Here is a 24,280-nt window from a genome sequence, read left to right on the forward strand (position 1 = left end):
TTATATATATATATATATATATATTAGTATTCTGCACTGGCTTACTAAAAGTAGAATATCATGCTGAGGGAATCATTTAATATAAAATACGACATCTGAATAATGTCAAACATAAAATATAAATCTTACTAATATATTGAGTTAGAGCTAAGAAACCAGAAAAATATGAATGTACAGAGAGAATAAAATTTAATTCAAAGTGCATGGTATATTAATACTTAAGATCTGCATTTAGCTTTGTAAAATATTTCCTTGCAGCTATATTTGTGCTTAGCGTCTGACATTTAGATTAAAAATAGAAAATTTCATATATCACATTCTCATAACCACACTCCCTTATTCTGTCGGGGCTTTTGATTTAGGCATGCAATAGAAATATACTGTTCCTTTCTTTTTAAAAAAATGTCTTTACAAATGTAACTTAGCCTAACCTCTTCTATGTTTTTCTGCTTAAAAAATATATCACTTAATATTTGGCATGTAAGCTACTCAGAGTAAGAAGTGCTATAAGCATGTGAGAGTCAATTTTATCATTACTCTAGTGTGAATGTAAGAAATACATTTATGTGAGCAGTCCTCTGAAAAATATCTACTTATGTACACAGCCTTGACTAACCTTGCAGAAGGTCCTTAAGAAAAGAACAGAAATATTAAATAGTCTTTAAATATTAAATAGTCTTTAAAATCAGTTTTAGCCAATTCATTACTTAACCCATACCTGAACTCTTTATGTGAACTGGCAATCGTATTAGTAAAGTTACTACATAAAACATAAAACAGAAACTTGCAAATGTAAAGGAAGTTTCCTAATGTAAAAAATCATAATCACGTACTTTCAAATTTATATCAGATTTATTTCATTAAAAGCTCCTGTGCTCGTATTTATTCAAAGCTTTCATCACTGGTATGTACGTATCTTGATTCTCCATGCTTCAAGACGAAAAAGTCTTCATTCTTAAGTCCATGCCTTTCTAGAGCCTCATTCAGTTTCACTGGAGGCTCTAAGTAATGCTGGCAAAGGGCAGAGAGAGGAAAAAGGGGGAAAAGGTTAACCATACATGTATTTGGGGGATATTTCAAATAAGAATTCAAACCAAAATGACTAACATGTCTGCTTAAAATAATGCCCTTTTCACTGAAGCATTAGCAAATGAGTTAATCACATTTTCTAATACAAGAGTCATTAATGTTAAGTCAATAGAAACATCATACTTACCAATCTATCCAAACACCATGTATGTCAAATTTGGTTCCAACTCAGATTGAACAACATTAAATTGCATGAAATCTGGTCACTATTTCACTACATGAAATTTCGGTCTAAACGGAATCAATGCCTAAAATAATATTAGAGAATTAAATATTACCAGTATTTTTTAGTATAGAAACTTACATTGCAGGAGTGTTGTGTGTGTAAGCAAATGCTAGAGAAACCTTTTTGGCTGAAGAGGGCTGTTATCCTCAAATCCCTAGCCACATATTGATACTGTAGTGTAGAGAGCGAAAGAGGGACAGAAATATGACAGGTGGAATGTCCCTTTGTGTGTTCCCCTTTTCAACCTAAAAAAAAAAAGGTGAAGACAGCACACTGCTATCAAATGTTTTCCAAATAAACTGAAACCACTTGGATATGTGTTATTCTAACTACTGATTTAAAAGATATTAACAATTAAAAATATGTTTAAAAAAAGATATTTTTAAAAAATCACCTCACCAGTTTTTCTCTTTTGGTCTAAATCTTTACATTGTATAATTGCTACTTTTCCCCTTTATTTCAAATGGATTTACCCCAATTTCAATTTTAAAAGCTTGTAAAATGTGGGGAAAAATCAAACAGTGTCTCATCTAATCACCAGGGGGCGGTCTGCCTCCACCCTTCACACAACCAGCATCCTTTGAGCACCGTACAGTAGTCAGGCCAAGGAGCCAAGCAGAACCGTGGAGCTTGCAGTCTAATACAGAGACAGATAAGAAATGAATAAGTAAGAAAATACTATCTGATCTGAGTGGTTGATATATTCTGGGGACAAAATGTGGGCAAGTGTGGGATGTGGAGGTTTCATTTTAAATACAGCAGTCCAAGAAGTTCTCTCTGAGAAGGTGATATTTGAACAAAGACCTGCTGGGGCAGAACGCACAGGGCTTTGCAGGCGATTGTGAGGGCTGTGGCTCTGACTGAGTAGGATGGGAAGCTACTCGGTAGAGGAGTGCCATGATCTGATTCAAGGTGTAAAGGTCACTGTCCTCGGCAGTGTTGGGAACAGACTGTAAGGGCAGCATGTAGCAGGGAAGGCGATGAGAAATGGTCAAAGTCCTAATTGGAAGGGTGAGCTGATTGCATGTGGGGGAAAACTGGATGGAGGGAAGATATGAGAGCGAGAGAAGTCAAGGTTTTGGCCTGAGCAACCGGAAGGAGGATTTACCACTTACTGAGATGTATGAGAAATAAATGTGAGGGAAGCTCAGAAAGTTTGGCTTTGGACTTAGATTTTGGTACCATTGTTAAGAAAGCAGTTGGAAATATAAATGTGGATTATGGGAAAAACCTGAGCTACAGAGGGACAGTTGATAAGTGGTATTTAAAGCCATAAGACTGATGAAATCCCCACAGGAGTAACCAGCTAGAGACGAAGTCCCTGGGCTGAGTCCTAAGGTACTCACTGTTGAGAGGAAGCATAAGTGAGGAACTGGCAGCAGAGACTAAGAAGGGACAGCTGGTGATGTACTAGAAAAATGAGGAAAGTTTTCTGTCTTAAAATGCACAGGTTTGGCCCTGGCTGGTGTGACTCGGTTAGTTGGACATCATCCCATAAACTGAGAGACCACGGGTTCAATTCCCAATCAGGGCACATGCCTAGGTTTTGGGCTCAATCCCCGATAGGAGACATGCAGGAGACATGCAGGAGGCAGCTGATTAATGTTTCTCTCTCATCGATGTTTCTATTTCTCTATCCCTCTCCCTTCCTCTCTCTCTCAAATCAATAAAAACATTTTTTTAAAACCTTGTTTTGTTCAATTCTTTCCCCTATTAAGTCTTAGCCAACAATATAATTACACAATCACTGTACACTAAATTCTTTGCTAAGCTATAACTTTGGTTATAAGCTGTAACTTGGTATGGATTTTGATGCTAAAATATCTGTGTTTCTTCATAGGTCAATTCTTGGCTGTTTGAAACCATCTAGAAGAGGGGGTGGGGAACCTCTTTTCTGCCAAGGGCCATTTGGATATTTATGACATCATTCATGGGCCATACAAAATTATCAACTTAAAAATTAGCCTGCCATATTTGGTCAAACATTTAATTAACTTGCCCCTAATGCCTTGGCAGGTCCAGACCAAATGATTTCAATACGGCCCTAGGGCCGGATGTTCCCCACCCCTGATCTAGAAGATAGGCCCAGAAGAAGGGCCTAACTGAGCTTATGAATGACTGGAAGCTGTCTCAGTGGGAGCACTTCAGTCCCGAAAGAGAGAAAAATACCCATGGCCCTAGGGCCAAACACTATATAGAGCAAGACAGTCCATTCGAGGAGAATTAGAGTAAGTGATGGAAGCAGAAGCTCCCAGCTTCAAGCCAGTAAGGGCCAGGAACCAGCCCACGACAACTCATACATACCCTTTTAAGGGTTATGTTTTATGATCTATCCCAATAGAAGATAAAGACACTGGTCATTTAAAAAGTTAAGATACGTTTTGTAATGCTTGAAATATGTTTCCCCCAGAACTGAGTTGTTTTAAGTTTTAGTGCTTAAATACGTCATCTAGAAAATTCATTCATTTCCTAGATAAATTAAATGTTATATGTATAATTTCAAAGTGTTGCCAAGTTAAGAATGTCCTTAACCTGCTTATATTAGAGTAAACAGCTAATATATCTACTTACATGCAAATTGTTTTTACAAATCAGGCAAAACATCCTCCCTGAAAATGCCATCTATTTTATAACAAACTCATGGTTGTCAGGTTTATGCAACGAATGTCAAAATGTGAACAAATTGCTAAGTGAGTTTTTATTACATGTTTCATTAAGAAAGAAAGATGGAGGTTAGATTTTTAACAAATAATTCTTGAAGGCTGAATAATGCAACAACTCGTGAAGACGGGTTTTCTATCTTCTCAGTAAAGAGCACAACAATCACTGAAGTTAAAAATCTAGGTGTCGTCCTAGATACCTCTCTGCACAGGTTTACTAAAATAATTCTAAGTCACTGGTATAACATGTGGAGCATATATATGCATATATCTCTATATGGAATAAGAAATGCCACCAAATATAGTGGTGTACCAATGGAAACCAATATCAAACTTCCCCCTTCTTCAAGTACAAAGACACATTCTCATTCATCCTCCCCATCCCTGTGGTCCTTCACTCCATTCCATCTCCTAGCTGTGGCTCAGGATTGTTGCATCACAATGTGGGAATCTTGAGTGGGGAGAATAGGCAGTGGGCAGGCAGTGTATTAGGTAATTTTGGAACAAGCTGTAATCTAGGGAAAGGGCAGGCCAAAAACAGGACGGAAAGGGAGTGCTTGACACAGCATGAAAACGGTTCCTGCCCTGGATGTGGAAGATGCCACATAAAGCAAAGTAGAAGCCAACCAGCCATTTCTAAATTTTGCTGAGGGCAGGTCCTGGATCCAGGAAAGAGGAGAAAGCTTTCTTCTATCCTCCTGCTTGATCCCAGAACTGGCTAGTAGCAAAGTTGTAGGGTTCTGCTACCTTAAGCAAAAAGTCAGTTCTTCACCCAGCCTGCATGGCTCAGTGGTTGAGCATCTACCTATGAGCCAGGAGGTCACGGTTCGATTCCCCATCAAGGCACATGCCCAGGTTTCAGACTCGATCCCCAGTGTAGGGCATGCAATGGATGACTCTCTCTCATCACTAATGTTTCTATCTCGCTCTCCCTCTCTCTTCCTCTCTGAAATCAATTTTAAAAAATCAGTTCTATAAGTCTATGAGTAAAAGTACCATTTCTCCCAACACCTGGCACCTAGCAGACACTGAGTCGATGTTTACTGGATGAATAACATTTCTAAAAAGTTCTAAGTTGTCCAGCCTTACTTCCTCCATATGACATCCATACTCTGGCTGAACAGAATTCCTCACTACCCCAGGTGTTGCTTCCGATCGTACACTCTGCCCTTTCCTCTTGAAATGCCTTCTCATGGCCAAGTTCAAATGTCACCTCTTCCATGAAGCTCTCCCTGATCCCTCCAATCAGCAACTATCCCTGATTCTGAGGCCACCTACCCCTTTGACATCTGTTTTAGAGTTATTATGTACATGTCTTACATGTTCTGCTACAACGAAAGGCTCCCTAAGAGAGAAGACATGGTGGTTCATTTTTCTGTTTCCCAAGACTACACTCATTTTTTGTTATATAAACACACGCTTCATTACAGAAGTCAAAAGAACAGCATGCAGTGAGGGTTTTTTCACTATATAAATACTGTTTTACTAACTCATGATTTACCACTTCATATGATGACTATGAATCACACAGGTTCTGATTCCAGTTGATCTCTGAACACACCAAAGGGAGTGGTAATGCCTGAATCTTATCATAGATCAAACACACCAGTTATTTTTATCACAGACTGACCTCATTTGCTAAGGCAAAAGTTCCCCAGTGAATGGCCACAGATTTCTTTGCTTGAACATCAATGTGAATCCGTACAGCTTCTTCTGGGTCCACATGCTGGTATTTCATAAACCACCTGATGAAACACAGCAATTTATTAATTCAAGCCTTTGAAATATATAATGACTGCTTCATCTAAACAACCTTTAAGATTCTACACAGGAAAATAATAACAGGCAAAACCATCTCCTTTAAGTCTACTTTTCTTCTGTAAAAACTTAAGCAAAAATATTTCATGTACAAACTGCTATACAATAGATAAGTCTCAAGCAAAACTCTCCTTTGAATAGTAAGATTTTGTGCTGTGTGTATTTTGATTTTATTGATGATTTATTCTGAAAATGTCTTACTGTTACTTTAAAAAGTAGATAGTTTGCAATCCTGGTGTGAATCAAAACAATGGGAAAGAATTAGAAACTGGGAGAGACCAAGATGGCGGCGTAGGTAAACACCGGAGACCGCTGCCACAAACAACCATTTCAAAAATACAACTAAAAGACTGAACGGACATCACCCAGAACCACAGGAAGGCTGGCTGAAGAGAGACTCTACAACTAGAAGGAAAGAGAACAGCAAATCGAGGCTCAGAGGCGGCGCAGTGTGGAAAATACAAAGGTACCGAGGTGCACGCGCAAAGCGGGCTGGTGGCTGAGGGCGCGGTTGTCGTTTTCTGTCGGGAGTGAGTCTCAGACTCTGGGCTCCAGATCCGGGCGAGTCTCTAGGGACCCAGACTCAAACGGGAGAAGCGGGATTATCCGGCAGCAGTTGGAACCTGAGGGCAGCTTTCTCTCCGAGGTTTGCAGCGGCTGCCGGGGTTCTGAGAAGCAGAGCCTCTGGGAACGGGACTGAGCGTGGCCATAACTGCTCCCTCCGCCCGCCCTGTTGATCCCGCCCCGCCCAAACCCTGCGCACAGCCATTTGCCGATCGCCTCAGGCAAAGGCTGGATTAGCGCCTCCCCAGAAGGCAGACGTTTTCCATACAGCTGATTCCTATAGCCAGTCGGCCTGGGGGTCAAATCCCTCTAGTGTTAACTACAACAATTAAGGCTTGGCTAGAACAAGACTGCGCACAGAGACCACAAGGGGGTGCACCAAGAAAGCATAAAAGATGCGGAGACAAAAAAACATGACAGAAATGGAGGATATGGAGCTAAGAATCGCAATTTTGAGGGCTTGCCATAAATTTGTGCAGAGCCTCACGAAAACTAATGAGACCCTCGATGCTACGATAAAGAAATTAGAAAGTAAGCATACACGGACTGAAATAAAGAATATTATACCCAATAGCAGACCAGAGGAGTACAATAATCAAACCAAAGATTCGACAAAAAACACCCAATTGGAAAAGCAAAATGAAAAAAGAATCCAAAAGTGTGAAGATAGTGTAAGGAGCCTCTGGGACAGCTTTAAGCGGTCTAATATCAGAGTCATTGGAGTGCCAGAAGATGAGAGACAGCAAGATATTGAAAACCTATTTCAAGAAATAATGGCAGAAAACTTCCCCCACCTGGTGAAAGAAATGGACTTACAGGTCCAAGAAGCACAGAGAACCCCAAACAAAAGGAATCCAAAGAGGACCACACCAAGACACATCATCATTAAAATGCCAAGAGCAAAAGACAAAGAGAAAATCTTAAAAGCAGCAAGAGAAAGAAACTCAGTTACCTACAAGGGAATACCCATACGACTGTCAGCTGATTTCTCAACAGAAACTTTGCAGGCCAGAAGGGAATGGCAAGAAATATTCAAAGTGCTGAATACCAAGAACCTACAACCAAGATTACTTTATCCAGCAAAGCTATCATTCAGAATTGAAGGTCAGATAAAGAGCTTCACAGATAAGGAAAAGCTAAAGGAGTTCATCACCGCCAAACCAGTATTATATGAAATGCTGAAAGGTATCCTTTAAGAAGAGGAAGAAGAAGAAAAAGGTAAAGATACAAATTATGAACAACAAACATGCATCTATCAACAAATGAATCTAAGAATCAAGTGAATAAATAACCTGATGTACAGAATGAACTGGTGATTATAATAGAATCAGGGACATAGAAAGGGAATAGACTGACTATTCTTGGGGGAAAAAGGGGTGTGGGAGATGCGGGAAGTGACTGGACAAAAATCATGCACCTATGGATGAACACAGTGGGTGGGGAGTGAGGGTGGAGGGTGGGGTGGGAGCTGGAAGGAGGGGAGTTATGGGGGGAAAAAAGAGGAACAAATGTAATAATCTGAACAATAAAGATTTAATTTAAAAAAATAAATAAATAAATCGGCAGAACCTTCAAAAAAAAAAAAAGAATTAGAAACTAAAAGTCTACTTGCAAAAGAACATGAAAAACTTGCTGAAACAAATTTTTAAAAAGGGGACATATGTAATACTTTCAACAATAAAGATTTAAATAATAATAAAATAAAAAGAATTAAAGAAAAAAACTTGCTAAATTGAAAAGCCAACAAAAATTCATATATAATATTTAAAGATCAAGAGCAAAAATACCCCAATTACTACCTAAGGATATTATTTAAACAGAATACAACTGAACAGTGAGGTGTTTTGGTTGGACAAGAAGACAGGGCTCATGAGGGGGATAATTAGAGCGTAGAAACACTGAAAGGCTGCCTAACACCTTGGAAAGAGCAGGGTACATTTTCAGGAGAAATAATTATTATTTCTAATAAAAAGGGAAGTGTACAGTCTACAGGCAAATCCTTTGCTTTCCCAGCCATTAGTTTAGAAGAGGAAAAGCAACACTGCCTTCACATTATGTATATCCCGGGGCTGCTACTGCCCACTACAGCTGCAGTCAAGACCGATGGGTAGGGACTAGCACAGGTGCTTCTACGCTTCACAGAACACATCATGGAGCAGCTCATCCATCTCTTACAGCCAGAAGATTGTTATTTACTGTAGGAGCTGCCGAGCCCTTTGGGAGCCTAGAAACAGACACTGTTCTCAGCGGCAGAGGAGAGAGGCACTGTGCTGCCACAGCTCCTGACACTCAGGATGCAGGGCGAAGTGAAAATAGTTACCGGTGCTTCCGTCCATTTTCTTAAATTCCTACTGCAAATCAAAGAAATAGACATACTCCTTTCTACCTTCATGTCTATCTGAAGTAAATAAGATGTTTACTCCAGTGTAAATGTCAAACAAAAACTCAAACTTCTAACGGACTTGGAGAGAAACGTTCCCAAAGTAAGGATGACATCCCACGCCTGTTACTGAAAGTCATTTTTTGTGTAATCACCTTAAATATATAGAGTACTCTAAAGTTATGATAGATAGCCTTATTTCTAAACTGTTAATACTAAGCAGAGATTACACCGTAAAAGCTACCACAATTTACTTTTCTTAGAGCAAATATGTCCCCCCTGTCCTTTTAACAGGCAGCTCCAATATAAGCAGAAATGGGGAATTACATGAGTGAATTTATATCGTCGCATATATAGGGTGTCCCCCAAAAATGTATACACATGTTGAATAATTATTAATTCCAATGGGTTAAATCTGAAAAGAAAGAAATAACAATTGAGCTATTAGCTATTAAGCGTGTATACATTTTTTGGGACACCCTGATTATGATAAGTTTCCATTCTGCTACATATGAAAACTTGTTTTCATAATTATGAGATATTCCAACATACTAAAGACATATTGAGTAAAGATCAATTCCATATGAAGTTGATTTGTAAACACCATGGATGATGTTTTGAGAGGTTTTATTAGAATTCAGAATAAGAATTAAGTGGAAAAGTTAAATTCAAGTCCTATTAATAATTTAAAATAAAAAAATTTTACCTGGTAAATAAGGTAAAAATATCTAGCCACTTAAACTAGAAAGACACATAAATGGGAGAAATAAGCATTAATAAAGACGGCTTTAGTGAACTTAGAAAGTTAATTAAATAAGTAAAACAAAATCAGATGGAAACCAATGATCAGGTTTGCTCAATGCACTATGTGTTAGTGTTGACTTTGCTACTGTTAGTTTTTATTTTCTCTTAACTTGTGCATATCAACTGGAATTGACTGCAATCTAACTGAATTATTTGAAATAATTTCTCTTTTCCTTAAATAGACAGGATTCAGGAAAACACAGGCAGTGGGTCTCCTAGTTCTCAAAAGTTCGTGTGACCTTTATCTACTCCAAAGACAGGTGATCAGTATGTCGGTTGGAAGGCAAGGGGTGAGTAATGCAACAATGTCATTACCAGACTGAATTCAGTGCTGACTGAAATAAGACCAACACAAGTGAGCAATGCTATGGGCCATTCCTGGGTTTCCTCGGGCACACACAGGAGAGCTCCAAAACGCTTTGGAACGAGGGTGCGTTCCAGCCATGCAGCAAGGAGTGGTTGCAGAGGAGAGCGTCCTCCGAGCGAAAGGGAGAACAAGCGTGAGGTCTGACACTGGCTGATCGGTTTAACTTCCGTCAAAATGGTGCCTGAACTTCTGGGCTAGGCACAGAAATGTTTTTGTTGGTAATATAATTTCTGGCTTCGAATAATTATTTAGCTAATATGACTATGATTATTTAAAAATTTTAATTGAATCTCACCCACTAACCCCCAATCAATGTATAACAAAGTCCACCAGGAAAATCACAAATTATATGGTATCACAAAATCATGGCTACTTTACTTTGAAGTTCAGTTAGCTTATTCTGGTATAAACAATAGCGGGAATGTTGTTGTTTTTTGGAAGCACACGTACCTTGGTGCATAAGCTCCAATGGGAAGAGCTGCAAGGTCAAAAGGTCCAAACCTTCTTCCTATCTCTTCAAAAACAGGGCAATAACCAGTGTCTCCTGCGAAAAAAAACCGATTCCAAGGGCCCAACACAGACCAGCTGCCCCACAGGGCCTTGTTGTCATCCCATAGAGTCCTTTTACACCAGTGCTGGGAAGGTGTCAAGACAAAGGTGACCTTGTCATGTCCGGGGACACAGTTCTCCTCCCACCAGTCCAGCTCGATCACGTTCTCACAGCCACATTTCTGCATCCAGTCGAGGAGACCCAACGGCACAAACCACCTCAGGTCATTACCAAATCGCTCGTTCAAAGAGATGACAGAACTGTAGTCCAGGTGGTCGTAGTGGTTGTGACTGATGAGGACCGCGTCTATGGCGGGGAGCTCGCTGACAGAGCACGGCGCCTGCCGAAAACGCTTTGGACCCATGTACTGCGACGGTGAAGCACGAGAGCTAAACATGGGGTCTGTGAGAAAGATGAGCTCGTCCATTTCCACCATTACCGAGGCATGTCCCAGCCACGTGACTCTTAAGCCAGCTTCGCTCACTCCAGCTGCTTCAGGGTCATTGATAAAATATGGCTTAAGCACAGGGAGTTCTTTATCAAGTTCCTAAGTGTACAAAAAAAGGAAAGCAGCCCTTAGACAAAAGTTAAAAGGTCTTATGTCATCACAGGACATATTTGACATAAATAATAGAAAGAAGAGCTATCTGGGGGGAACTGAAGTCATTCAATAAATTTGCTGTTTTTGCTTTGCTCTTGAAAAGGCATACTTCTTTCTGAATCTGCCTCACTAATCGTGATAATATAGTAATGTAAGACACTCTTAACCCCAAATGCAGTAAACAAAGGAAAAATTGAATTTAAAACTGAGCACTGCTGAATGTACTGAATGTTTCCAAGGCTCTCTTACGTAAGTACTAGTGGCAGACGAGCCCAGCTGCAGTCACTTCTGCCATTTCAGGTGGCTCGTGCATTTACTGCTTGAAAACCGCCTCGGACACAGGTCAGTCCCTAAAACAGTAAAGAAAACTCACAGCCATTTATTTACAGATCTTGGATCTCAGACATGAATCTGACTTTTTGAGTAGAATTCAAATCAGAGCATGATGATGATTCCTGGGCGGATCACAATCATATAACCTTCTCCTCATTCTTTCTCTTAAGGTTTTCTATCATTGATCAAACCAAAGCAAAACATGGTTCCTGCCTGAGAGAAGTTGATCATTTGGGGGGGGGGGGGGGCTAAGCAGATGTAAAACAATAACTACAACGAATACGATATGTTAATCCTTTTTTTTTTTAAATATATTTTATTGATTTTTTACAGAGAGGAAGGGAGAGAGATAGAGAGTTAGAAACATCGATGAGAGAGAAACATCGATCAGCCGCCTCTTGCACACCCCCTACTGGGGATGTGCCCGCAACCCAGGTACATGCCCTTGACCAGAATCGAACCTGGGACCTTTCAGTCCGCAGGCCGACGCTCTATCCACTGAGCCAAACCGGTTTCGGCACGATATGTTAATCCTTTGGTTATTCTACATATTGTCCTTGGATTGAGCTCGATCAAGAAGCAGCTGTGTTTTAGGGCCTCATGGAACAAGTTCACCCCTACCTTCCACTCACCCCAGAAACATCTCTCAGTTCTCAGTAGGAAGAGCTCTTCTCTGGAGCAACTGGCTTTCCGCACTGGACTGTCACCGGGAAAACTCCGAGTCCGTGCTTCCCTTTTCACTCTGATGAGGAAGCTCAGAGTAGACGCTGAAGCTGCCTCCAGCATCGTGGGGGCCACGATGGAACGTATTTCTATCCTAACTTTATTCTTGACTTTATTTTCCTATCCTCATAGTCCATTTGCTCTTACATGTTCATCCATATGCTTTTTACTGCAACATGTATTTTTATAAGCTGCTGCAAATCAATTTTGAAAAGGGTATGGCACTGGATAATTAACTACAAGACATGCTATACAGCCTGATAGGAAGGAACGAAGAGCCCTGTTGCCACAGGTATGACAGATACCATAACCTGCGTGAGCTCCTAAAGAATGATGAGAAGTTCATGAAGCAGAGAAAAGGAGGAAGGGCGTTTCAGGGTGAGAAAGTGCCTAAGCAAAGGCAGAGCCAAACAGAAGCTGGCGTTTTGGGGGGAGGGGACAAACGACATCTATAAAGGATCAGAATACAGCAAGAGCCCTGAATGCCACACTCCACCCAGGGACAATGAGAAAGCATCTTAAAAATACAAAAAGACATGACCCAATTTCTGTTTCGAGAAAACACTGTCAGAGTGAAAATGATGACCTTGGATTGTGTCACAATAGCTGCCACGAGTGACGAAGACCTGAACAAAGGAGACAGCAATGAGCAGAAACAAGAGGGCAGATGGAGAAGAAGCTGGTGAAGGCAAAGTGAGAAGTCACTGAGAAGGTCTGACTGGGAAAAGGACCTGGACAGCAGAGGAGCAGCACAATTGAAGGACAACAAACACTTCTCTCAGCCACCTGAGTCTTGGTTTCGTCATCAGTAAAAGGGGCTTAACAATTATACCTACACTTCCTGGCTGTGGGGACTGGCTTGCGGTGGCTGGCACACTGTAAGCACTCTACAAGATTTCCAAAAGAAGAAAGCCCCACCCCTGATAACCAGTCAGGCACCAACCCTACCGATCTCTTACAATGTGCCTGTTTCCTTTCTCATAGTTACTAACGGACCTAAGTAACATCCTAACACTTAAAAGTCCTCACTGCTTAACTGTCTTCCCGTCAACTCAATCCATAAACAGCCACCTCAAAAGCTATCTACTTGTGGTGTAACTCTCTCCTGCTGAAAACACCTTCACTGGCTCTCTACTGCTTGACAGCACACTTAGCCTTCACCTCCTCACCCAGCAAGCCTCTTTGGACTCCCCCAACCCCTTCACCAGCTCTTTCATTCACCTCTACACTGCTGTGTTCCAACTACACCGAGGCCGCTCTCTGTTCCCAGACTGAGCTGCAGAGCCCTGCACAATACTGATCCCATTTCTCAGGTTGAACGTCTTCCCTTCCGTGCCCCCGAGTCCTTAATCAAACTGCACAGCCTTCGTGAGACCATCCCCGGGTGTCCACTGCTGGAAGCAAGCACTCCTGCCTCTCAACTTCATGTCACTTAGCTCATGCATCAGCTATGAATATTCTGTCTTATACCCTTGTTAAATGTACACAGGATGTATCTTATGTCTTATTCAACTCAGAATCTGATTCAGTGATGAAATACAACGTGTATTCACAAAATTAGTTGGATGATAGAATGAATGTAAATTTTTCAAATCAGTTCTCAAAGTTAGTAATCAGGGTTAGTGAATAATAATAAGTGCCATATAGTGTACTTATCAAGAATTAAGGAGAGCCCTAGCCGGTTTGGCTCAGTGGATAGAGCATCATCAGCCAGCAGACTGAAGGGTCCCAGATTCGATTCCAGTCAAGGGCATGGGCCCAGGTTTCGGACTGGATCCCCAGTAGGGGGCGTGCAGGAAGCATCCGATCAATGATTCTCATCATTGATGTTTCTATCTCTCTCTCTCCCTCTCCCTTCCTCTCTAAAATAAATAAAATATATGTATTTTTTTTTAAAAGAATTAAGGAGAAAAGAGAATCAAGGAATATAAATTGAGTACCTACCATATGTACTCATATTAGGCTTCATATTGACACATAATAATGATGAATTATCTAATACAGGGTGAGGCAAAATAGGTTTACAGTTTTGAGCTCACAAAACAGAGTTTATTATTGTATTATTATTTATTTATTATTGTATTATTTTTCATATGAACAACTATAAATGTACTTTTACCCCATCCTGTATATCAAGTAATTTAGGGTAACATAAAATAAAATCACATTAACAATAGCTATCTTTTATGGAGTGCTTACTATGTGCTAGACACTGTACTAACTGCTTCATAAAAATTTTTAATTTAATAGCAACCACAATACTGGACGTAGATACATTAAGTATCTCCACTTCACAGGTGAAAAAACAAAAAATTAGAGAAGTCACAATATTCATACAAGGTAACCCAGCAGCTAGCTTCCACACACGCTGTCCCTTACCATTATACTACTCCCAAATATTATCTCAGATGGGAGAGAATAAGGACACAAGGAAGTTTTGGAAATGACGAATATGTTCATTATCTTGTTTGTGGTGACCATTTCATGGGTATATACTTATTGTCAAAACTCATCAAATTGTACTTTTTGAATATGTGGAACTTGTAGTATATATTTTTTCTTAATTTTTGCCCTTCGGAACTTGTATTATATTAATAAAACTATAAAAAATGTTTAAGTGGCATCATGTTTAAACAGTACATCGAAATACCTGTAACAAAAATCCCTGAAAACTGTGGCATTTTCTTTTTCCTGAGCTTAAAAATCATTTCAGGTTTAGTATCTGGTATTATGCATTGACTCTGGAAGGGGAACAAAACCTGAATCGAGCACCTCTGGCAGCCTCGACTTGTTCTCCAAACAAAGTATTAACAGGTAAGGTCCTGAAAGGACTGTCACAAAGGCCATATATTATATGATCCTTATTTTTACGAAATATCAGAAATAGGCAAATCCATAGAGACAGAAAACAGGCTAGCAATTTCCAGGGGCCGAAGGAGGGCAGGGGAACTGGAGGGTGGGGACTAAGGACATGGGGCTTCCTTTTAGGGTAATGGAAGTGTATTATTGTGGCAACGGCTGCACAGCTCTTGGTGTACTGAAAACCACTGATTGTATACTTTAAGCAGGTCAATTTTGTAGAAGGTGAATTATATCTCAACAAAGCTGTTTTAAAAAAAAGTCAAAGTACTGACATCTAAATTAAGCAACCACACTTTTCTCATGTTCCTTTCTCCATGCTAAGACCATCACAATGAGCAGCTTATTTTAAAGAAGTTGATCGCTAGCTACTATTCCATAAATATGATTCAAAGAAATAGTCTCAATTAGATTCCAAAAAGAAAAATATTTTTTTTTTTTTTTACTTAATCATCAGACTTTGAAAAAGCATGCAGAATGGAGGTTGGGAAATTCTTATTTATTTGAAAAAACCAAGCACTCACTTGGCATTCTCTTTACTGGATGGAGATTTTCCTTGCTAGTCTTCCTTTTTTTAAGCTGCAAATGGGAAAATCCCTAGGCTCATATTTAACCAGTATACCAGTTAATATTTCACTTTTCTTGGGGAAAGGGAAAAATCCTAGCATTCATTCAACCACTAACCTTTGTCAGGTGGTTTAGGTGCATTATGTCATCTAACCATGTGAAGCCGATGTCACTGGCATTTTACAGATAACAAGACCAAGGCAAGGGGTGGGGACCAGTCATAAGAAACTCAGCAAGGTCAAATAACAAGCCCTAACCAGTTTGGCTCAGTGGATAGAGCGACAGCCTGCAGACTGAAAGGTCCCAGGTTCGATTCCAGTCAAGGGTATGTACCTTGGTTCTGGGCACATCCCCAGTAGGAGGTGTGCAGGAGGCAGCTCATTGATGTTTCTAACTCTCTATCCCTCTCCCTTCCTCTCTGTAAAAAAATCAATAAAATATATTCTTTTTTTAAAAAAGGTCAAATAACAAGTGTCCAATCAAGAGTGGAATCAAGATGTTCCTGACTCTCAAGACACTCTCTTTTCATTAAACCATAATTCTTTCCATGGCATAAATGATATTAACTTTAAAACAATGAAATCCATATTCTTGATAATATTATTTTAAGAGTATGTGTTTGTGTGCATGAGTGAGATACATTTGATGAAAATCTGTTAAATACGAACGTATTTTAAAATGAAGTTAATAAAAATTTGAGGAAATCTGTCAGATATAAAACAACAAAAAAAGAGGACATACAGGAGAAATAAAAAGAAAACTACAGAGGATTGATTTTGAATGGAAAGATGGAGAGAAAGAAATTTTCAAGAAAATTTCCTAGAAGTTAAGGAAACAGACTTTTACACCTAAAGGGCCCACCAGGCATCAAGCATGATGAATAAATAACCACACATCATGGTAAAATTTCAGAACACTGATGCCAAAGAAATTCTTTCCCAAGTTTCTACAGAAATAAAGGTTTCTCCATAGCAATACTAAAAATAAGGTCACAGAGGTAATGATTTCAAATTCTGAGAGAAAACTGTTTCCAAACTAAATTTCTATACCCCCACTATCAGTTAAGAGTGAGAATAACCCTGGCCAGGTGGCTCAGTTGGTTGGAGCATCGACCCGTACACCAAAAGGTTTCGGGTTAGATTCACAATCAGGACACATACCTAGGTTGTGGGTTCAATCCCCTGTTGGGGCACAGATAGGAGGCAACCAATCAATGTTTCTCTCACATTGATTCTTTTCGCTCGCTCTCTCTCTCTCTCTCTCTCTCTCCCCCCCCCTCCCTCTCTCAAATCATTTTTTTTAAAGCAACATATACTCAGGTGAGGATTTAAAAAAAAGAGTAAGAATAAAGACATTTCAGATAAGCAAGGTATCAAAAATTGACTTCCCAAGTACCTCTGTCTCAGTAAGAATATACCCCACCAAAATGAGAATATATCCAAGAAAGAGGAATGAGTGGGATGCAGGAAACAGCCAACACCAAACAGGCTAAGGAGCCAAGATGATGGTGAAGGGAGACACTAGAGGGCTAGAAGCTGGCAGGGAGCCTGGAGATGATAGCCCAGTGCTATAATCAAACCCATGACCCTTTAGTGTGCAGGCCAATGCTGTAACCACTGAGCAACACCAGCCAGGGCAACATAGTCACAACAATATAAACAGTAAAGGGAAAGTTCAAATATAACCATGGAAAGAGATTGGGAAGGAAAGAGCATTAAGCACAATAGAAAATATGAAGGACCACAGAACAAAAAACACTGCACATTTCCACATAGTGGAGGCATCAAAAACAGTCACATTCACAGAGCCAGAGTGATGGCTGCCAGGGCTGGAGGGAGAGGGAAGTGGGGGTTCTGTCAATGGGCACAAAGTCTCAGTTAAGCAAAACGAAGCTACTGTACAGAACTGTACCTGTAGTCAACTACATGGACACTTAAAAATTCAAGCTAGATCTCATGTTGTGTTCTTACCACAACAAAATTAAAAGGAATCTAAAGGCAAACTCCCGAGGAAAGGGTTGACAGTTGTTGCCTCTGGGGATAGTGACGGAGTAGCAGGGACTGGGTAGGAGACTAGTACTTGTCTAATAAGCCTTTCAGTAAAAACTGAATACATGTATTTACTCTCTTCATAAAAATAAAAAAGCAACCTGTTCACTATCGGATAAATAGAAAATAATTGGTATGTTTCATTTTCCCAAAGGGCACCCTATTCTTCAATATCATACAGCTAAAGATAATATTTTCAAAGTACTTTCATGTGTCAGATGAACAAAAAACAATTGCAGTGACCTACATGGAATTATCCTAACTTTATAGACAAAATAAGAAAAGGAACTCCTTGAGGGACTGTGATAGGAACAAGGCCCCACACTGGATAAACCTGGGGCTGGAGTCTGGTTTCCGCAATCCAACCCTGGTGTCCCACTTTTCCAGCCGGCTCTGCTGTGCAGCCTCAGTTCTGTGTCTCTCACACTCGGACGGACAGTCCCCTGCTCACTGCCATAGCAGTAACGGGTAAGGACAGCCTCCTTCCCCTCATGAACCTCAGGAGGTGCCTGTCTCCTCCCTCTCTGAGATTCTCTGTCTCTTCTTCCCTGACTGCGGGTGACAATAACAATCGGGAAGTCACTGAGCCACCTGCAACCGCACAGCAGTGACAGCATCTGAACAATGCCACGCCTGTGTCCTGCACAATGCTCTAAAGACCCAGGAAAGGCAAGTATCAGGAACTGTCCAAGGACAGAAATGTCATTAAAACAGAAACAAAAGGAGACACATGTAAAACTTTAAATAAAAAAACTAAATAAAAAAAAAAGATGTATACAGATTTCATAGAAAAAAAATGATTCTGATAAAATACTTTGATTTAAAAAACAACAGAAACAGAAATTTATGTCCCATTCAACATGTAAAATTTGTACAAAAATATTGTCTTTGAAAATTATTTGTAATCTGTAGACTTAATACCTGAGAGATGTCGTGATATGTGAATCCCATTTTTTGAAGTATGGGGCCTTCTTTCTCCAAATAGATCTGATCGTCAAAGTTAAAAAAAAACAAAACATGCTTTTCTTTGAGACTGCAACTAAATTGTGCAGCTCTGCTAGTGATCCTTTTTCATTATATTTAGACCTGTTCTATTATTTTATAATATTTCTTCCAAAACACTTTCATACTTATATACCTAAGTAAATATGATATGAATTGCATAATATACAGTAATTATAACCCTGCACATATCATAAAATCCCCCTGAAAATTCAAGCACCCACCTGGTACCATACATAGATAATACAATATTACTGACTGATTACATGCTGTACTTTACAAACCCGTGACTATTTTGTAACTACTAATCTGTACCCCTTAATCCCTTCACCTTATTCACCCAATCCCCACACACTCCTTCCATCTGGCAACCATCAGTTTGTTCTCTGCATCTAAGAGTCTGTTTCTATAAAAACAATAATTTGAAGTTGTGTTTTATTAAACTCTAGCCTCCCAATGCCTAACAAAAACAACTCCCAGAGATGTGATTAAATTCTAAACTGACCTAATAATCTGAAACAGGTGTTCTTTACATGGACCTTCAGAGGTTTTGTTTTGTTTTTCCAGAAATGTCTGACTCTATCAGATTTAGGAGCTGGTAAAAATTAATAATTTTAGCAAGTTAAAGGGATTAAATATGGAATTAACTAGTTATCTATGAAAATAACAAGTCAACATGCATTTGACCTGGTTCTATGCTTTTATTGGAACAAAAGATAGGAAGAGATAAGAAATAAAATATAAATTGGAATAGGGCAAAAGTCTTCTTTCTCCTTTTACGTGATGCATATTTAAGTTGTACAGGTTGAGACCTACTTTGACATTTTCTTTAAAAAGAAAATCTTCTGACTTAAAAACAAACAAAAAACTTACACTTCATTAAAGAATGTAACTCTCACCCGGCCAGCGTGGCTCAGTGGTTGAGCGTCAACCTATGAACCAGGAGGTCATGGTTGGATTCCTAGTGGGGTATATGCAGGCTTGATCCCCAGTGTGGGGTGTGCAGGAGGCAGCCAATCGATGATTCTCTCTCATCACTGATGTTTCTATCTCTCTAACCCTCTCCCTTCCTCTCTGAAATCAATAAAAATATGTATTTTTAAAAAAGAATTTAACTCCCACTTCCATCACCCTTCCTTCTCTGCTTTATTATCCTCAGAACCTAATCATTTTTAATATACCACAGAATTTACTCACTCGTTTACCGTCTCTCTCGTCCACTGAACCTCAGGTCCAAGCAGCCAAGGGTGTGTTTCTGCTTTGTTCATTGCTCTACCTCTCACACCTAGAGATTTCTTTAGTGATTGAACACTTGCTCAATAAATGCTCACTAAATGAATGAATGAGTAAATGAGTTAAGGGACTGCCTTGAAAGGGTCCAGAAACTCCCTAAACGTATAGTAAAAGGGAATGTGATTATGTGCATGTGTATATTTCTCTAAGAAGAGGATCCACAGCTTTCATCAGATTTTCAAAAGGGGCCAGTATCCAAAAGAGCCTCAGGTGTCCTAGCCAGAGCACTAGAGTATATACACGGCCACTTGCGTGGCTAAGTAGATGCAATACTTCTAAATGACAGAGGTGTTTTCTGGTGGAGATGATGTGCTTGAAAGCAAGAGCGAGATTCGAAGAAACCCTGAGGACCATTTGGAGACGGACAAGGAGACTGATTAAGAATGTTAGGAAACTTTAAATTTGTCTTCTATGGGGGTCAACAGCCAGGATATTTCTGTACCAATCAGAGGATGTGAGATCTTCTTGGCTTACACTCTCATAATGTAATATGGCGAAATTAATGAGAGAAAAACTATTCACTCTCATTACTGTAAGGGAGGGCGCCTGGACACCTGAGCTAGTGGGCAGAGAAAATAATGAATGATCTGTGAAGACCTGGAGAGGCTAGCCCTCCCTCCTCCTGTCTCCTTTCTGGGGAATAGTTCAGGAATTGGGCATTTTCTCACATGTTCTTATCGAAAAGGGAGAAGAAAGCTTCCCTTGAATTATGGGCAAAGGTCCAATAGCCCTGTGCAAAGCCATCTCTGGTAAAAGGCCACAGCTCTGTCATCACTGTGTCATCACAGGCCAGTGTGTGGAGGTAGGTGCCAAGAGGCAGCCATCTGAGACCACAAGAAAAGCCCCGCCCAGGACACTGCATTGGCGTGCTTGGAGCAGCAAGAAAAACCTAAGGAGCGATTTCAGACTTTTCCTTCACCCCGGAATCAATGGGTGAACCGACCACGAAGCTATAAAGTAATTTAATTGCTTTAGAGAACACATGAGCAGTATTGTTGTTAATCCCTAATTTTACATCTTACAACTGTTCTCCAAAAACAAAATTGTTCGGGAAAGCTTAACACACACACACACAGGCTAAGGACCACTGGCCTGGCGAGCTCTCAGAGTATTTCCAAATCATTAGACTGCAGAGATATACATCTGTCTTCATGGGGTCACTCCCTTCCTCTTTGAAATGAAATCAAACTAAAGACACCACTGCTATCTCTGTATGTTTACAAGCTGTGGCTCAAAAAACAGGAAGAATTTACCCCAATATGCAGCCCACCCATCTTGGCCTCCTGCCCTAACCCTTCTCTTCACAGCTCGACTCCATGCTTATTTCTCTTCATATGGGGTTCTCCAGAAAAAGATTTTTCCTGTTCCTCTCATCCTCAAAGTTAAAACACACACCAAGGTTTTATCTATTAATGTCCTAACTCATTCTAAAAAAGTGCTGGTAAGATATTCACGTTAATCAATTCTGTCTACTAGGATTAATACTGTGAACATTACTTAGCATCAAAATGACAATGTCAGTTTTTTATCCCATATCCTTTAAAGAAAAGTAGACACACATACCCAGATAAAATATTTACCACCACCACACCCATCCATCCACCCACTGCCCCTCCTCCCTCTCCCCACTGCAGATCAGGCCTTCAGGGCCCCCACTCTTCTCAACCCATCCCCCACTCCCAACGTCAAGTTCTCTATCTCTCAACTCCTCATAAAGCCTGAGGTTGATGGAAGAGCGGCCAGGGGAGATAGGCCAGAGAGGGAAAGGAATCTAAGAGAGAGAAAAGAGAAAAGGGTGCTACTGTAATTGGGAGCCACCCACCCTTGCCAAAGTATAATCTGATTCAGCTAATAAACCTTATGCCAAATGTTAGTTTTAGTCTAAATAAAACCAGCATATTTAAAGGCCAATAATTTATTGCCAATTTTTAAAGGTCTGAAAAGGTTATCTGAAGATTTCTTTTATAGCTTTAGCAGCTTTATCCAAGGATGAAAAACCAAGTGCTCTTGGGCCACACCTTAACGCTCAGAAGACATATTCCAAACACACGTCAGGTTATTCCTTTCTGGAACGTGTCATGCACTTTCTTACCTTTGTGACCTTCTCCATGCCACCTAGAAAACCACTGCCAAAATATTTTTATCTCTCGAGGCCCATGTCAAATATCAGTTCCTCCCTGAAGCCATTTCCTGCCCCACCAGTGAGAATTACTTGTTTCCTTTCTTGTACCTCTAAAGCACTCTGCTCCTACCTCTCGTTGCCATTGGACCAGTGCTAAGCTGGTTATTCACATATGTACTCTACTGCTACGCCATGAATGTGAGGGCACCTTACTTACTTTATCTCCCCAAAACCTAGCCCTCCGCGTTATCACGTTAAAGTGGCTCAACTAACTAACCTGAGTGTCATAATACAATTCACAGCAAAGTTAAGTTATATATGTGTGTGTATAGAGAGAGTAAGTACACAGCACGCGAAAGGGCCAAACGCTACCTCTTTGGAACTCGGAATGCTGCTGTGATCTTTTTCCATTATCAGCCATCTGAGGATATTTGGGATAGAGAGACTTTTCCATGTTGGCCAAGGATTCACAAATCGCCCATCCTTCCCTCTCCTTGATTTAGTGACATCTTCCTCTAGTCTGTAATCCAGTTTGAAGCTTTTCCTGGAAAACCTAGAAGAAGTGCTTCCTCCAGAATTCCGTGCAGAATTTTGGCGTTTTCTTACTACTTCTTTAGGATATTGGCTGCTTGTCATCAGGGTCTGGTTGCTTTCATTTTCATCCATGTCCTTTGGAGAACTAAAAAAGAGGAGGAAAAAATACTGAGTTTACTATAAAGGCATTAAAACATATTATATAGTGTATTTCTTAGCCAATAAAAATTTCCTCAAACTTATAAAAATATTATGTCCCTATTAACTCAAATTTTCTTCTTGTAAAATGCAAGTTTAGAATCCAGTATTACTGCATGCTAAATAGAAAAGATGTTTACCTATTACTGCCAAACCTTTTAAAAATCCTTATCAGCAGTAATCAAAACAATCTAGTCCACCAGCCAGCATTTAAACATGAAATTTTCCATTTCGATGACATCTTGTAGAATAAATTAAAGCACCTTCATAAATCTGTAATATTTTCATACCTGAATTGTAAAAATATTATTGTTAATAACTTAGTAAGGAATACCGTAGTTCCTTGAGGATACCTCAGTAATTCAAGTGATTTACATAAAACCCACTAGGCCTAGTCATTTTTCATTTGAAGATCATCTGTTTCCATGCCCCCTGAAAAGTGCATTGAGTCCAAATCACAAGAAAGGAGAAAAACAACATATTCAGAGACATTTTTTAAAAGTAGTTAAGAGTGAACAATACAAATTTGAATTAACTCAGATTTAAAACTGCAAAGCCAGTGTGTAGCCTAGGTAAATTTCCTGATCTCTCATGTATAAAATGAAGATAATAAGACTTCCTGCTTGTGGGGTTTATTGAGAGGATTTGAAAAGCTAATACAAGTAAAATACTTAGCAATGTGTATACAACAAATGTAACACACATGTATGCACATGATGACAACGGTTGTTGCTGACCTTGTTATTACTGCTGCCTCCACCACCACTTAACACAAGGCACTGAAATCCTTGATTTTGAACTACATATACAGGGCTCCAAACACAAAAATGATAAACAATATACTAAGAATATGCATTCATCTGCCATGAATTTTATTTCTTTCCTATTTCCTAAACAAATATTTGCTTTCTTTCTAGTTTAAATACAATGCATACACTTAATACACTATAATCCTAAGGAAATAAGCACAATAACGGAAAGCCAAATATTATTTCTATGACTTCAGTAGTGTTTAAATAAAAATATGATCCCGGAGAGAAAGGGAAAGAACAAACCCTAGGATGAAAACATTCACTGAACCAAACTTTTTTTTTTTTCAAACTCTTAGGAGGAGTAAGTAGTCTGCAGTCTAGAGAATAATCAGGGTTCAGAAAAAAAACTACAGCTGACAAAAGCACTCGCTGCTGTTCAGCCTTCTCTGTTTGTGGGAGATTCTAGAAGCTAAGAGAGTCTAATGAGTTTTATATCTTGGGCAAATAACCTTTCTAGCCCTCAATTTTTCTCACCTATTAAATCCCTACTTACCTCATAGGGGTTTCAGATGATTAAATGACATAACACACATAAAGTGCTTGTCATTCACCAAATGTTAATTCTTTTTTTTCCCTTTTCCCAGCTAACTGGCCACTCGTCTAAATTCTTTAAATTCTATTAGAAAGCAAAGGGTCTGGGTGAGTTATGCCCATGCTTCTCACAGAATTGCTCCACCGGGTTATTAAGTTCAGCCCCAGGCCTTTACAAAAGGCAGAAACAAAGACCGCC

General features: G+C 39.7%; 1 protein-coding gene across 2 annotated transcripts in view; it reads right to left on the minus strand.

Annotated features, from left to right (window-relative positions):
- Nucleotides 1–833: 833 nt before the first annotated feature.
- Nucleotides 834–24,280, minus strand: part of NAPEPLD (N-acyl phosphatidylethanolamine phospholipase D) — a 34,509-nt gene continuing 11,062 nt past the window's right edge. For both annotated transcript variants that reach the window (XM_070424590.1, XM_070424591.1), the window contains exons 2-5: nt 22,379–22,685; nt 10,359–11,005; nt 5,606–5,720; nt 834–1,011 (exon numbers count right to left, since the gene is read on the minus strand). In XM_070424590.1, the coding sequence (XP_070280691.1) occupies nt 883–1,011; nt 5,606–5,720; nt 10,359–11,005; nt 22,379–22,685 (1,198 nt within the window). In that variant the 3' untranslated portion in view covers nt 834–882. The remainder of the gene's footprint in view (nt 1,012–5,605; nt 5,721–10,358; nt 11,006–22,378; nt 22,686–24,280) is intronic.

Source organism: Myotis yumanensis, unplaced genomic scaffold, assembly GCF_028538775.1.
Source record: "Myotis yumanensis isolate MYYU_CA2020_CCGP unplaced genomic scaffold, mMyoYum1.0.hap1 SCAF_9, whole genome shotgun sequence".
NCBI classification, from domain to species: Eukaryota; Metazoa; Chordata; class Mammalia; order Chiroptera; family Vespertilionidae; genus Myotis; species Myotis yumanensis.